General features: G+C 41.3%; 1 protein-coding gene and 1 long non-coding RNA gene across 2 annotated transcripts; both read left to right on the plus strand.

Annotated features, from left to right (window-relative positions):
• The first annotated feature begins 1,099 nt into the window (after positions 1–1,099).
• LOC138594030 (uncharacterized) lies at positions 1,100–2,557 on the plus strand. Its single transcript, XR_011308347.1, has 4 exons — positions 1,100–1,155; positions 1,290–1,324; positions 1,815–1,871; positions 2,026–2,557. It is a non-coding gene; the product is annotated as an uncharacterized lncRNA (long non-coding RNA).
• A 9,599-nt stretch (positions 2,558–12,156) lies between these two features.
• Positions 12,157–16,188, plus strand: LOC138593646 (uncharacterized). The gene is made up of 7 exons (XM_069664722.1): positions 12,157–12,211; positions 13,845–14,144; positions 14,306–14,420; positions 14,672–14,769; positions 14,904–14,938; positions 15,429–15,485; positions 15,640–16,188. Exons 1-7 carry the CDS (start codon positions 12,157–12,159, stop codon positions 15,673–15,675), a joined length of 696 nt encoding a protein of 231 aa, XP_069520823.1. The 3' UTR covers positions 15,676–16,188.
• Positions 16,189–16,424: the final 236 nt, after the last annotated feature.

Here is a 16,424-nt window from a genome sequence, read left to right on the forward strand (position 1 = left end):
TCTTTCTGTTGTAAAAAAGGTCTTTCTCTGTAGCAAACCTGTTTGTAATGTTGTCAGACACTTAGAATAACAATTTGATCCCATCAGTACTCTTATCATCATCAGTCAATAATATTTGAAATAAATGTAAATGAAGTCATTTATCTACCACATGTGCTCTTTGCAGAAAGTACTGATCAAACAGCTGAACACAACATTGTAGAAAATGCTGTTTGTTGTCCCTCAAGGTCGGCCCCAGCTCTCTGTGGATCGTCAGGAGGTTACAGGATTTATTGGAGAAGATGTTACTGTCCATTGTCACTATAGTGTTGATGGAGAAAGTCGGTGGTGCAGGCTGGGAGGGTCCTGTGTGAAGGAGCCGTCTGGATCAATAGATGGAACAACAGTGACCATTAAAGTGGTCAAAGTCTCCTTAGTTTTCTCTGTGACTCTGAGTGGACTGAGGACACAGAGCAGCGGCTGGTACTTCTGTGATAAAGGAGACCTACAGATGCCAGTGCATGTAACTGTTCAAGAGAGACTCAGCACTAGTAAGTACCATAATACTGACCAACAGTACAGACGAGTACAAGGTTATAAAATGTGCAGTTATAATTTGCAACATTAGCAAAGCGTTGCATTTGATACAGATGTGATATTAGTATACATATTTGTGATATGATTCTGTTAATCATTCTGTTGTTTCTCTCAGCCGCACTCGCAGCAACAAGAGGTTCAAGCACCTTTGAAAGCACTCATCAACCTGTCAATCACACGTCTGTGTTTGTGTATGAAGAACACACCACAGTTCAGGCTGTGTCGCACAGGTCAGTTACATTTGCAGTCAATACACTATTTAGTAGACTGTGGCTGATTTAGGGGCCAATGAATCAGTCACAGATTTGTAGTGAAGTCTCAATACATGCATTTTAACATGAAGCTGCCTTTATTAATCATGAATAACGTCTAAACTGTATAAAATGGTGCAGCAGTATATTTCTTGATCACAACATAGTTCTACTTGAAGGACACTGATCTGTTAATGATTTTCATCGTGTCTTTATCATTTATTCTACAGTGTTTCCTTCCACCTGAAGAGTCTCTCCGTCCGTCTGAGCGTGTTGATCCTCGTTGTGCTGGTCGGCTTGTTCGTATGGTTTATTTTCAAAAGACGAAGTAAGTCTGTGCTGATCTTAATAAATCCAACTCACGTTGTTTCTAACTATTTCTCTTTAAAACTGTAGACATGTGTCGCACAGTCATTGCACAATGAGAGACAGTAACAGGAGTTTTGATTGTTCCACTTTCAGAGCGGACCACAGCCCAAACATCAGCTGCAACACCAGTAAGATATTCTGATTCATCTCCACAGTGTTTATAATGAGAGAAAACGTCTCTTTGCAGAACGACTGTAGATGGTACAATATTGTGGATGTGCCTGTGAGCTTAAAGCTCAAAGTCAGTGTCACTTTAAGAATATTTTGACACGTTTTCTTCCTGGTGTTTCTTCCACGTGGAGAGTCAGATGAAAAGATTGAATCTATACTCAAATCAGTCAGTTAAATATAAAGCTACAGCCAGCACAGGGTGAGCTAAGCTTAACATAAAGACCTAATCAGCTACAGGCTGTATAGCTTCATATTAAAAGACAGACAAGACAGTGATATATATCAGTTTCAAAGAAAGCAAGTCAAAATATTTGTGTGTAATTATTCCTAAATGAGGGAAGTATATAAGATTGCTTATCGTTAGTATTTTTAAAATGATGTAATGGACAGGTTATATCATCTTGTTCAGACTTTGTGTAAATTACATTTAGTTTTGTCCTTTAACAGCCAGAAGAGGAAGTAACTTACAGTAATGTGGAGACAATGAGAGAGACTTCAGGCCAGGTAACTGTCAACTACTGAAACTGTCATTTGTATTTCACAATACTAGTACATCAAAATAAATATAGAAACACTTTACATGTTTTATTTAGAACTGAAGAACTGCACAGAATAAAACTGTGTCTTTCTGTGTGTGTGTCTCTCCCTCCATACCCAGAGGTCATATGCTGAAAGTGATGTGGATGGGATGTAACGCTCTGTGCTCACCAGAACAAACGGAAGAAAATGGGAGATTTAAGAGACGCTGTTCTTACACTGGTTCATTTTTCATTTCTGGTCATGGTGATGGTTTACTTTTTTCTCCAGTGAGATGTTGTGCTTTCTGCTGTTGTTGTTTGTGCAGTCGTTGCTATGGTAACGCCATCTAGAGTGTTAATTATAAGATTTACATGCTAAGATCAGTAAGCTGCCTTTATCAGTTAAAAGTCCAGTGCCACAGCTGATGAGCTCAGAATCATCTGCCGGGTTTCTGCGTGCCAGGCCACACACGTTTGATTTGTTCAATTGACTTGATCCGCCATCTTGAAGACACACGGGGCGCGACCACCTTCATGGTAGCTCCGCCATCTTGTCCTCTCTCTCTCTGCACCCCCCACTCACACACACACACACACACACACACACACACACACACACACACACACACAAACGCACGCAGACAGGTGTGGGCCTCTGCTTTGTGCATTGTAAATAGCTGCTGGTATTTAGGTTTGATAGTTATTTGTTTGGTTAAGTGTCATCAACTTTGATTGGTGCTGCTTGTTAAATAAATTCTATTTGTAATTTAAAGAGAAGTTGTTTGTAATTACTTGTGTATTCACATTGTGGTTATAGCTGGTTGCGAAGGTCAGTGCTCGGATTCATACCTTCCCTTTTTTCACTTTTAATTGAAAATATTGATTTTTCATAACAATATTGATTTTGTATAAGTGTAATATTGAGGCTGAGTCTTCTTCTTTTTGGTTATTACTCCCTGATCCCAGGGTGGTGCCCTGAAATTTGACTGATATTCTTTTATTAAAATTAATAATCAGAATTCTTATTAATATTTTTCTTAATAGCCAAAATGCTCCGACCAAATCCCATCAACTCATTAAATCAGCTCTTCAGCAAACATCGTTTTTCAGCCATATTTAATATGAAACATCTTGAAGAGTATATAGAATAGATATTGTTTAAGTAGAGCATTCACCTCCAGATAAATTGTTTCAGTAGAAATACTTTAAAAATGACCTCCATCGTTCAGGTCACCTGGACATGAGCCAGCATTACAGTATTCTCACTACATCTAAGTAACAAAGTACCTCCGGTAACCTCCAAGTGCAGACAAATTAAACTGGGCTGCAGTGGAGAGGGAATTGATGATTCTAAGGCCAGGAAGATGTCTTCCAGATTAAAGTAAAAAGAGCGAGGCAATAGTTGGGATCAGCAATTAGGATTGTAATCCTTCTCATGAATCCAGGGAATTACGGGTCCCGTCCTAGGAAGTGTTGAATTTTCTTCTATGTAACGCTACTGTTGCGGCGATCCGCCTGGAGGTGTGGCTGCGTGCGTGCTGCTGCGTGCGCGTAACAGCGGCCGTGCTGCTGCGTGCGCGTAACAGCGGGCGCGCTGCTCTGCGGCGCACCTCAGCAGTTGATTGCAATTGAACTAATCAGCAGCACACGCCACAAACGCCCCAGTAGTTTGGCTGTGTGCAAGACGGCGGAGGACAGCAGAAGCAAAGCTAAAGAAGCTTCACAAATTAATCAAACGCATGGGGAAAGGACTCGAATCAAAAGGGCTACCGGCAAGCTCACGTCTCTTCACTGGACTCTGAAATGTGATCTCTGGCTGTGTTGTGGTCCATGTATTGGGGTAAATGAATTGTACTGTCTGTTGTTGACGGGAGAGATTAACATTGTTTTATACGGTAAAGTTCAGTTTAAAGGCAGCACTTGTCATTGCAATTGGCTTAACATTTATTTAGATATTAAACTGTTAAGATGTGGGTACAATTTGTACTTATTTCGTTTCTTTGCGTTACCTACCTTATTAACAATAAAATATTTGTTTAAATTGTAAAACAAATTGTGGCCCAATTAGGTTGCTTAAAACTGTGCTTAAAAATAGATGTCTAAGAATAGAAAAGAGTTGATGAAGTGTTTAAATAGCACTAGTTAAAATATAGTGAATTTTTTGCTTCATTAAAATGCAAAGTAAAAATATTTAATTGATGTATAAAAATAAGGGTATTTCTGTTCAAAAATGGTTGTTAAAATCTACAGTAAAATCGGTTTAAAATGCTTGATTTCATTTAAGTTAAGAAATGAGTATTAAAGGTATGAGTGTTAAAATTGTGATAGAAATACATGTCACTTCTAAAATCTGTATAAAATAATTTAGGTTAAAACATAAGGTAAAAACAGGTTTAATTTACACAGTACTTACCTGGGTTGATATTTAGTGAGACAATGGTTAATGTATGTTTAAAATCTACTTACCTTTTACCTAATTAGATGCACTTTCCTGAAAATGCGTTTAAATGTATTTATCTTGGTTGATGGAAAATGCAGAATTTTATTTACATTTGTTTAATTCTTGTGTTTAAAGGTTTTTCACCTTCCTTGTTTATTGGTCAAAATAAACTGAAGATCGAGTGAAATCCTGAGTCTGGTCAAGTCCTTCCTTTTTCAAGTGTTGGAAGCCATGACGTTGTAAATACACTTGACAGTCACTATAGTAACATTAATTTCTGCTTCAAGCAACTGACTCAAAATATATACATATATGTATATGAAATAAAATAAATAATAAATAGATTCTTACACTCATACACTCATACACACATTCCACAAACATATAACAGAATTTTTTACCATACACTCATTGCCAACGTATGCAGTTAAAAAAACAACATGGTATTAAAAAAAGTGATGATGAAGTGCATTGATAGTATTGCACATGGGTAGTTATTGCCCATTAATGCTGACTTGTATTTGGGGTGTGTGCTTTCAGTAATTATGTTACTGTTAGTTACTGTGGCGGACGGTCATGTGGTCCGTTTTTCTCTATTTCTGGCTCCTGACATCATCAACGTCTGACTAATATGTAAAGTTTAAATAACGTTTGTATCTCCATCTACATACGGTACCTTCATCAGCACCTGGGGGCCACTGTCTAATGTTGTTAATCCAACTACCCATGCTGCTGTCACGGGCAGCAGGCAGTAGCAGACTGACCGCAGTAATGGAGGCTGACACACAAGAGCGGAACCACTGACTGTATAGATGGATGACGCGTCTCCATCTGCTCTCATCGCACGGAATTGATGCCAAAATAGCCCCCATGATAGGCGCTGTCATCTTACGATGGTGACGTCATTTGGAGCCAGAGTCTGCGCAGGAGAGATTGGAGGGTGGCGCCCTCGTAGCCACTTCTTGCTAGAGCTCGAGCTAAAAAGATTAATCTGCTGTAATTATCATCACTGTGGTTATTCAGCTGCTGTGTACTTAAACAGACACTAGTTTTCATCAAGCACTCTCGTTGTTGCATTAGCGTCATATCTGCTAAACCCTTAACTTTATACTCGCTTAGCCGTTAGCTTAGCAGCTAGCTTAATCAATTGAAATGTCTTCTCCTTCTCCCTCCTGCTCTCCTGATCTGCCCTGTTCGGTGTGTCAGATGTTTAGCTCTACCTCGACCTCCTTTATGGATAAGGGTACTTGTATGAAATGTATTTTTGGAGCTATGGAGGCGAGGATCACGGAATTAGAGACGCGGCTCCGCACCTTGGAAAACCAAGCATCACTAGCTGCTGTCGTCGGCAGCAAGCCCCCAGGGCCAGTAGCTGATGCGGGCCGACCTAGCGTAGCTTCTCCCCCGGCAACTCCCAAGCAGCCGGGATGCAGTGGCTGGGTTACTATCAGAGGGAAGCATAGCCGCAAGACAAAGCACACGGTTCACCACCAACAACTTCACGTTTCGAACAAGTTTTCCCCACTCAGCGACACACCCGCTGAGAAACCAACTCTGGTTATTGGCAGCTCCATAGTCAGAAACGTGAAGTTAGCGAGGCCAGTGGCCATAGTGAAATGTATTCCTGGGGCCAGAGCGGGCGACATCGAGTCCAATTTAAAACTGCTGACAAAGGATAATCGTAATTTTGATAAGATTGTAATTCATGTCGGCGTTAATGACTCCCGGTTACGCCAATCGGAAGTCACTCAAATTAATGTTGAGTCGGTGTGTGCATTTGCAAAGACGATGTCGGACTCCGTAGTTTTCTCTGGACCCCTGCCCAATCTGACGAGTGATGACATGTATAGCCGCATGTCATCATTCAACCGCTGGCTGTCGAGGTGGTGCCCAGCAAACGATGTGTGGGCTTCATAGATAACTGGCAGACATTCTGGGGAAAGCCTGGTCTTATCGGAAGAGACGGCATTCATCCCACTTTGGATGGTGCAGCTCTTTTGTCTCGTAATATGGCTAAGTTTGTTGGTCGTAAAACCTGACAAACCAGAGTTGAGACCAGGAGGCAGAGCTGTAGTCCTACACACTCCTCTGAGCTTCCCTGTGAGCAGTTTCCCAGCCACAATGTTAATGTTATAGAGACTGTGTCTGCCCCCCAACCCAGGCCTTTTATTACAGTTAATTCAAACTCAAATAAAAAGGAGTAAATCAAAAAAATGTAATAAAAATTAAAACAACCGAAGTTATGCCAAAAAATATGAGAATTAAATGTGGTCTGTTAAATATCAGATCCCTGTCATCTAAAGCTCTATTAGTGAACGATCTGATATCAGATTATCATATTGATTTACTCTCTTTAACTGAGACTTGGCTGTGTCAGGAAGAATATGTCAGCTTAAATGAATCCACTCCTCCCAGTCATCTTAATACTCATATTCCTCGAGACACTGGTCGAGGTGATGGAGTGGCAGCTATCTTCAGTTCTAGTCTTCTAATCAACCCTCGACCAAAACTTAGTTTCAGCTCTTTTGAAAGCCTTGTTCTGAGTTTTTCACACCCAGCTTGGAAAACTTTACAGCCTGTTTAATTTGTGATAGTATACCGCCCTCCTGGCGCATACTCTGATTTTCTAACTGAATTCTAAGAGTTTTTATCAGATTCAGATTTCAGATGAAATAATTATTGTAGGGGACTTCAATATTCATGTAGATGTTGATAATGATAGTCTTAGCATGGCATTGATGTCCCTTTTGGACTCTTGGTTTCACTCAAAGTGTAAACCAGCCTACTCACCGCTTTAACCACACCCTTGACCTTGTTCTAGCTTATGGCCTTGAAACCGAAAACTTAATTGTCTTCCCACAAAATCCTCTTCTATCAGATCACTATTTAGTAACATTCGATGTCCTATTAACCCACTACTCTCCAGTTAACAAAAATGTACTCACAAGATGTTTGTCTGATAGGACTGTAGCTAAATTTAAGGAAACAATTCCAGCTGCTTTTAATCCTTTACCACATCTGTTTACTACAGAAAGCTCTGATGCTAATGTTAGTCCCTCTCAGCTTGATCAGTTTGTTGATAGTACTGCAGGTTTGCTGAGAAGTACTCTAGACTCGATTGCCCCCTTAAAAAAGATTATTAAACGACAGAGGCTAGCTCCATGGTATGACTCAGAAACTCGTAACTTGAAGCAAATATCGCGTAAATTTGAAAGAATGTGGCGATCCACCAAAACAGAAGAGTCTCGTTTACTCTGGCAAAATAGTCTTAATAAATACAGGAAGGCCCTACAGCATGCTCGAGGTGTCTACTACTCCTCCCTCATAGAAGAAAATAAAAACAATCCCAGGTACCTTTTCAGCACTGTAGCCAGGCTGACAGAGAGTCACAGCTCCACTGAGCCAGGTATTCCTATAGGCCTCAGCAGTGATGATTTCATGAGCTTCTTTAATGACAAAATCCTAAAGATTAGAGACAAAATTTGTAACCTCCTGCCGTTAACCGGTGCAGATGTATCTTTGGAAACACCTGGAAAAACCTGATGTTTACCTTGACTGTTTTTCTCCAATTGACCTTACTGAGCTAAATTCTCTGATATCTTCGTCTAAACCATCAACCTGTCTTTTAGACCCGATTCCAACCAAGCTGCTTAAGGAAGTCTTTCCCTCAATTAGCACTTCTTTACTAGATATGATCAATATGTCTTTATCGACGGGCTATGTACCCCAGCCTTTTAAACTAGCTGTAATTAAGCCACTTCTTAAAAAGCCTACCCATGATTCAGGCACCTTAGCTAACTATAGACCTATATCTAACCTTCCTTTTATCTCAAAGATCCTTGAGAAAGCAGTCGCTAATCAATTATGTGACTTTCTTCATAACAACAGTTTATTTGAGGACTTTCAGTCAGGATTTAGAGTCCACCATAGCACTGAGACAGCCCTTGTGCGAGTTTCAAATGATCTACTTGCTGCTTCGGACAGAGGACTTCTCTCTGTACTCGTCCTGTTAGATCTTAGTGCCGCTTTCGACACGATAGACCATCACATCCTGTTACAGAGATTAGAACATTTAATTGGCATTACAGATTCTGCACTGAGTTGGTTTAAATCTTATTTATCAGATCGATCTCAGTTTGTTAATGTTCATGATGTGTCCTCTATGCAAACCAAAGTTAGTCATGGAGTTCCACAAGGTTCTGTGCTCGGACCGGTTCTTTTTACCTTATATATGCTTCCTCTGGGTAATATCATGAGGAAACACTCCATTAATTTTAATTGTTATGCGGATGATACTCAATTATACTTATCTATGAAGCCAGACGAAACCAATCTATCTAAACTAGAAGCATGCCTTAAGGACATAAAGATCTGGAAGACTAGAAACTTTCTGCTACTTAATTCAGACAAAACTGAAGTTATTGTGCTCGGCCCAAAACACCTTAGAGACTCTTTCTCTAATGATATAGCTGCCCTAGATGGCATCAGCCTGGCATCCAGCACTACTGTTAGGAATCTGGGAGTTCTATTTGATCAGGATATGTCCTTCATCTCCCACATAAAACAAATATCAAGGACAGCCTTCTTTCATCTCCGCAACATAGCAAAAATCAGACACATCTTGTCTCAAAACGATGCAGAAAAACTAGTCCATGCATTCGTTACTTCCAGGTTGGATTATTGTAACTCGTTACTATCAGGCTGCCCTAATAAGTCACTAAAAACTCTGCAGCTGGTACAAAATGCTGCAGCACGTGTGCTGACAAGAACTAGGAAGAGAGAGCACATCTCTCCTGTATTAGCCTCTCTGCACTGGCTTCCTGTAAAATCTAGAATAGAATTTAAAATCCTTCTTCTTACTTACAAAGCTCTTAATGGTCAGGCACCATCATATCTTAAAGAGCTCATAGTGCCATATTACCCCTCTAGAACATTGCGCTCCCAGGATGCAGGCCTGCTTGTGGTACCTAAAGTCTCTAAGAGTAGTGTTGGAGGTAGAGCCTTCAATTACCAGGCCCCCCTCCTCTGGAACAATCTACCAGTCAAGGTCCGGGAGGCAGACACCCTCTCTTCTTTTAAGAGTAGACTTAAAACTTTCCTCTTTGATAAAGCTTATAGTTAGGGCTGGCTCAGGCTTGGACTAGCCCATAGTTATGCTGCTATAGGTTTAGACTGCCGGGGGATCTGACACACCAAGCTTCTCTCTCCCTCTCTCTCTCTCTCCTCTCTCTCTCTCTCTCTCTCTCTCTCTCTCTCTCTCTCTCTCTCTCTCTCTCTCTCTCTCTCTCTCTCTCTCTCTCTCTCTCTCTCTCTCTCTCTCTCCCTCTCCCTGACTCTCTCTCTCTGACTCTCTCTCTCTCTCTCTGACTCTCTCTCTCTCTCTGACTCTCTCTCTCTCTCTGACTCTCCTCTCTCTCTCTCTCTCTCTCTCTCTCTCTCTCTCTCTCTCTGCTTCTCTCGCTGATTTATTCATTTATTTATTTTGTTAATCTTCACCCTAGTCTACCACTATTATTGGCATTGTAACCATAAGTATGTGTCTGTTGTTGTTCATGTAACAAGGACATATGTTGTTGTGGTAACAAGAACATATGTTGTTGCTGCTCTCTTTGCCTGTCTCTATCCTGCATCTCCTTCTATCCCATGTTCGGCCCATCCAGTCGAGGCAGATGGCTGTTCAACATGAGTCTGGTTCTGCTCGAGGTTTCTGCCTGTTAAAAGGAAGTTTTTCCTTGCCAATGTGCCAAATATTGCTAAGTGCTACTCATGGTGGATTCATGTTGGGACTCTCTTTAAATAACTTAACAAAGAGTCGTCTAGACCTGCTCTTTCTGTAAAGTGTCTCGAGATAACCCTGGTTATGATTTGGCGCTATACAAATAAAATTTGATTGATTGATTGATTGATCAGCCACTGTTGTCACCAGACGAGCAGTTACAGTGTGGGCAGGTGTGTCTAGTCAATACAGAACTGCCCTACGGGGAACGGCTGCTGGAGACTGGGGTACCTCAAATGGAGTGGCCTGCACTTTCTCCAGACCTGAATCCCATAGAAAACCTATGGGATCAGCTGAGTCGCCGTGTAGAGGCTCGGAACTCCCCAGAACCCCAGAACCTCAATGACCTGAGGGCCACCCTTCAAGAAGAGTCAGATGCCATGCCTCAGCAGTCAATAAATCCATTTGTGAACAGCATGAGATGTCGTTGTCAAGGTGTAATTGATGCTCAAGGGCACATGACAAGTTATTGAGACATTGACATTTTGTGTAGTGGTGTACCCACCACTGTTGTTGGCTTTTGTTTCAATAAATAGTTTAGGATGAGGAAATCACCATTGCATGCTCCTACGTAAATGCCCTTCTTTCATGATATAATACCACTGTAGCGTGAACTTTTTACATTTTCCATAAATTTCACCCGAAAGCCAAATATCTCTAACTTTTTGTGAGTAGTGTATGTTTTGCAAGTAGGCATACTGAGGGCACATGAACTTCACATCAGCACATAAATGCAATATTTGGTAAAGATATCGACTATGGCTGTAGACGAAATATATAAAAACTAAAAATTAGAAACGTGTGTACAATAAATATGTGAGTTCTTCAGAAGTGTCAGAAGTCACCACCCGCTCGGGTCTGAGGTGTAATGATTATTTTAACCAGAGATCTTTTAAGCAGGTCCTGCCCCTTTCTTTGTGCAGCCTTACTGTCACTTATAAGCAACCTTAGTTGTCAAGAGAATGCTGGGAGGGTCATACACTATGGCGCAGGGAAAAGGACAAAAGTAAGACTATTGAGAGGCCGAAGGAGGCTATATCCTTGCCGAAGCCAGCAACTGATCTGACCAATGATAAGCCAGCGCAGGTAACTGAGAGGCCGGCGGTGGTAAATGAGAAGCCACCTATTCATTCGACCAGGGCCGCAAGTCATGCGTCTAACATAGCAACCAATTGGATGGGCTACTGGCTAGGCTGGTTGGTAGCTTCCCAGGCTGGCGACTAGCACGCCGAAGCTAACAACCCACTGAACCAGTTACTGAAAAGGCTGGTCATTAGTTTCCCAGGCTGGCGAGAATAGTCTACATAGTAGAATCTGTAGGCAGGGACGTGGATTTCCGGGAAGGCAAGTGTTCTGGTTTCCATTTATACTATGCTCGACCACCTCACAAAGCCCTCCACCAGGCTCCTGTACTCCCCCTTCCGTCCATTCCTGACACAGCCGACGATCACAGTGTCGTCTGAGTATTTCTGCATGTGGCCGAGCTCAGAGTTGTGCTGGAAGTCAGAGGTGTAGAGGGGAAAGTACCGTCCCCTGTGGTGCTCCAGTGCTGCTCCAGTGCTGCTGACCACACTGTCAGATGTGCAGCCTTTCAGCCTGACGTACTGTGGTCTCTCTGTCAGATAGTCTGTAATCCATCTCACCAGATGTGAGTCCACCCTCATCTCTGTCAGCTTGTCTCTCAGGAGTAGGGGCTGGATGGTATTAAAGGATCTGGAAAAATCAAAGAACATGATTCTAACCGCGCCACTGCCCTTGTCCAGGTGACAGTCAGCCCTGTGTAGCAGATAGAGGATGGCGTCGTCCACGCCCGCCTTCACCTGATATGCGAACTGCAGAGGATCTTGTGCGTGGCGGACCTGGGGTCTGAGGAGATGGAGCAGCAGCCGTTCCATGGTCTTCATCATGTGTGATGTCAGTGCAACCGGCTGGAAGTCATCTGGCTCAAGTAGCATTAAGTAAACATGAACCTTTTTTAACCTGCTATAAATGTTGGGCTGCATGTATTGAGTACACCTGATATAGTTTGATTGTAAGATCTGGAACAGGAGCGGCATGCCGGTAGAGAACGGCAGCAGCAGACTGATCGACAGGCTGACTTGCCACCACAGTAATGGAGGGTGCCACACGATGGCAGAACACACAAATCAAGATATTCATAGAAGTGTTGGAAGAAAAAGTTTTACAAGTAGGCCACTGAAAGCACGTGAACTCCTTCACATCAGCACAAAGTAAAGGCAAATTACTTGAGTGTTCATTTAACACAATAAAACACAAGATATCAGCTATATGAAAAATAAATTAGAAAACCAACAAATAGAAACATGCAAAAACAAGAAATATCTGAGAGTGTGGGAACCTGTATATAGTGTAGGGGGAGGAGAAGTGTTAATGTAGACAGTAGAAACAGTCTTTGGTTGTTAACCACTGAAATTACCTATGCAGTTATAGCAGGAAGTATGACGTCATTCTCACAGTGAGATGGTCGCTGTTGTTTCCTCTCTGCTCTCTCATCAACATGGCCGCTCATCTCAGCGCTCTTCTCATCCTTACTGGACTCACAGGTCGGTCACCGGGATTATTCTATCATTTGTATTTTCTGGTGATGTCAGAAGATGATGTGACTATAACTTCAACTTTTTATGGTCAATTTGTTTGTTGCAGGAATTCACAGCTTAACTACAGTCAGTAAAGTGTCAGTGAAGAGAGGAGGCTCCGTCTCTGTCCCGTGTCTCTATGAGTCTAAGTACACAACTCATGTGAAATACTTGTGTAAAGGATGGGATTGGGGTACCTGCTTCGACGCAGTTAAAACTAATGAACAAGGTGGTTCAGGAAGGTTTTTAATCTCTGATGACAAACAGCAAAGAATCTTCACTGTGACCATTAGTGACCTGTCTGTTGGGTCTTATTACTGGTGTGCTGTGGAGATAAATAATGGGCCAGATATCCAGACGTTATTTCTGCTGTCCACAGGTAAGAAGCCTTAGAAGGGACTTCCTGTGTGTTTTAACCTGCTTTACATATCTCTGGGTTTAAATCACTTATACAGATATTTTTAGGATTAAAGTATGTCCAGTAAAAATGCTTGTTTTTGCCCCTCACAGGCTCAGTTTGTTATCTGATTGTTAACTGGCTGACAACATAAAGAAAGGATTGTTACACAAATAGACCTTTTTATGAAGGTAAGATCCTTTTTAACCAGAAAGAGCTGTGAGCTACATTGCTATCTTCTAATCCACCAGACTCCATTGACAAAAACAGTATTTTTTCCTCACAGAACACAGGTGTTCCTGGTCTCCTGCTGCCTCAATCAGGTAGTTTGTTTGAGTTATGTGTTGGATTCAAACCTTTAAAACACCAGAGTCACACAACGATACAAATTAAGTAACCGGTTTATGCAGCAGTGGATCAGCAACTCCTGTGTTCTTTGGAGTTAAATTACTGTTTTTGTCAATGGAGTCTGGTGGCTTTGAAGTGGGCGATTTACAGGTTGTTTCTTGTTTAAAAAAGCATCTTTCTGTTGTAAAAAAAGGTCTTTCTCTGTAGCAAACCTGTTTGTAATGTTGTCAGACACTTAGAATAACAATTTGATCCCATTAGTACTCTTATCATCATCAGTCAATAATATTTGAAATAAATGTAAATGAAGTCATTTATCTACCACATGTACTCTTTGCAGAAAGTACTGATCAAACAGCTGAACACAACATTGTAGAAAATGCTGTTTGTTGTCCCTCAAGGTCGGCCCCAGCTCTCTGTGGATCGTCAGGAGGTTACAGGATTTATTGGAGAAGATGTTACCGTCCATTGTCACTATAGTGTTGGTGGAGAAAGTCGGTGGTGCAGGCTGGGAGGGTCCTGTGTGAAGGAGCCGTCTGGATCAATAGATGGAACAACAGTGACCATTAATGTAAAAGTCTCCAAAGTTTTCTCTGTGACTCTGAGTGGACTGAGGACACAGAGCAGCGGCTGGTACTTCTGTGATAAAGGAGACCTACAGATGCCAGTGCATGTAACTGTTCAAGAGAGACTCAGCACTAGTAAGTACCATAATACTGACCAACAGTATAGACGAGCACAAGGTTATAAAATGTGCAGTTATAATTTGCAACATTAGCAAAGCGTTGCATTTGATACAGATGTGATATTAGTATACATATTTGTGATATGATTCTGTTAATCATTCTGTTGTTTCTCTCAGCCGCACTCGCAGCAACAAGAGGTTCAAACACCTTTGAAAGCACTCATCAACCTGTCAATCACACGTCTGTGTTTGAGTATGAAGAACACACCACAGTTCAGGCTGCGTCGCACAGGTCAGTTACATTTGCAGTCAATACACTATTTAGTAGACTGTGGCTGATTTAGGGGCCAATGAATCAGTCACAGATTTGTAGTGAAGTCTCAATACATGCATTTTAACATGAAGCTGCCTTTATTAATCATGAATAACGTCTAAACTGTATAAAATGGTGCAGCAGTATATTTCTTGATCACAACATAGTTCTACTTGAAGGACACTGATCTGTTAATGATTTTCATCGTGTCTTTATAATTTATTCTACAGTGTTTCCTTCCACCTGAAGAGTTTCTCCGTCCGTCTGAGCGTGTTGATCCTCGTTGTGCTGGTCGGCTTGTTCGTATGGTTTATTTTCAAAAGACGAAGTAAGTCTGTGCTGATCTTAATAAATCCAACTCATGTTGTTTCTAACTATTTCTCTTTAAAACTGTAGACATGTGTCGCACAGTCATTGCACAATGAGAGACAGTAACAGGAGTTTTGATTGTTCCACTTTCAGAGCGGACCACAGCCCAAACATCAGCTGCAACACCAGTAAGATATTCTGATTCATCTCCACAGTGTTTATAATGAGAGAAAACGTCTCTTTGCAGAACGACTGTAGATGGTACAATATTGTGGATGTGCCTGTGAGCTTAAAGCTCAAAGTCAGTTTCACTTTAAGAATATTTTGACACGTTTTCTTCCTGGTGTTTCTTCCACGTGGAGAGTTAGATGAAAAGATTGAATCTATACTCAAATCAGTCAGTTAAATATAAAGCTACAGCCAGCACAGGGTGAGCTAAGCTTAACATAAAGACCTAATCAGCTACAGGTTGTATAGCTTCATATTAAAAGACAGACAAGACAGTGATATATATCAGTTTCAAAGAAAGCAAGTCAAAATATTTGTGTGTAATTATTCCTTAATGAGGGAAGTATATAAGATTGCTTATCGTTAGTATTTTTAAAATGATGTAATGGACAGGTTATATCATCTTGTTCAGACTTTGTGTAAATTACATTTAGTTTTGTCCTTTAACAGCCAGAAGAGGAAGTAACTTACAGTAATGTGGAGACAATGAGAGAGACTTCAGGCCAGGTAACTGTCAACTACTGAAACTGTCATTTGTATTTCACAATACTAGTACATAAAAATAAATATAGAAACACTTTACATGTTTTATTTAGAACTGAAGAACTGCACAGAATAAAACTGTGTCTTTCTGTGTGTGTGTCTCTCCCTCCATACCCAGAGGTCATATGCTGAAAGTGATGTGGATGGGATGTAACGCTCTGTGCTCACCAGAACAAACAGAAGAAAATGGGAGATTGAAGAGACGCTGGTTACACTGGTTCATTTTTCATTTCTGGTCATGGTGATGGTTTACTTTTTTCTCCAGTGAGATGTTGTGCTTTCTGCTGTTGTTGTTTGTGCAGTCGTTGCTATGGTAACGGCATCTAGAGTGTTAATTATAAGATTTACATGCTAAGATCAGTAAGCTGCCTTTATCAGTTAAAAGTCCAGTGCCACAGCTGATGAGCTCAGAATCATCTGCCGGGTTTCTGCGTGCCAGGCCACACACGTCTGATTTGTTCAATTGACTTGATCCGCCATCTTGAAGACACACGGGGCGCGACCACCTTCATGGTAGCTCCGCCATCTTGTCCTCTCTCTCTCTGCACCCCCCACTCACACACACACACACACACACACACACACACACACACACACACACACACACACACACACACAAACGCACGCAGACACGTGTGGGCCTCTGCTTTGTGCATTGTAAATAGCTGCTGGTATTTAGGTTTGATAGTTATTTGTTTGGTTAAGTGTCGTCAACTTTGATTGGTGCTGCTTGTTAAATAAATTCTATTTATAATTTAAAGAGAAGTTGTTTGTAATTACTTGTGTATTCACATTGTGGTTATAGCTGGTTGCGAAGGTCAGTGCTCGGATTCATACCTTCCCTTTTTCACTTTTAATTGAAAATATTGATATTTCATAACAATATTGATTTTGTATAAGTGT

Source organism: Semicossyphus pulcher, unplaced genomic scaffold (assembly GCF_022749685.1).
Source record: "Semicossyphus pulcher isolate SPU_LCO1_2020_fin unplaced genomic scaffold, fSemPul1.0.p SCAF_16, whole genome shotgun sequence".
In the NCBI taxonomy this organism is placed as follows: Eukaryota; Metazoa; Chordata; class Actinopteri; order Labriformes; family Labridae; genus Semicossyphus; species Semicossyphus pulcher.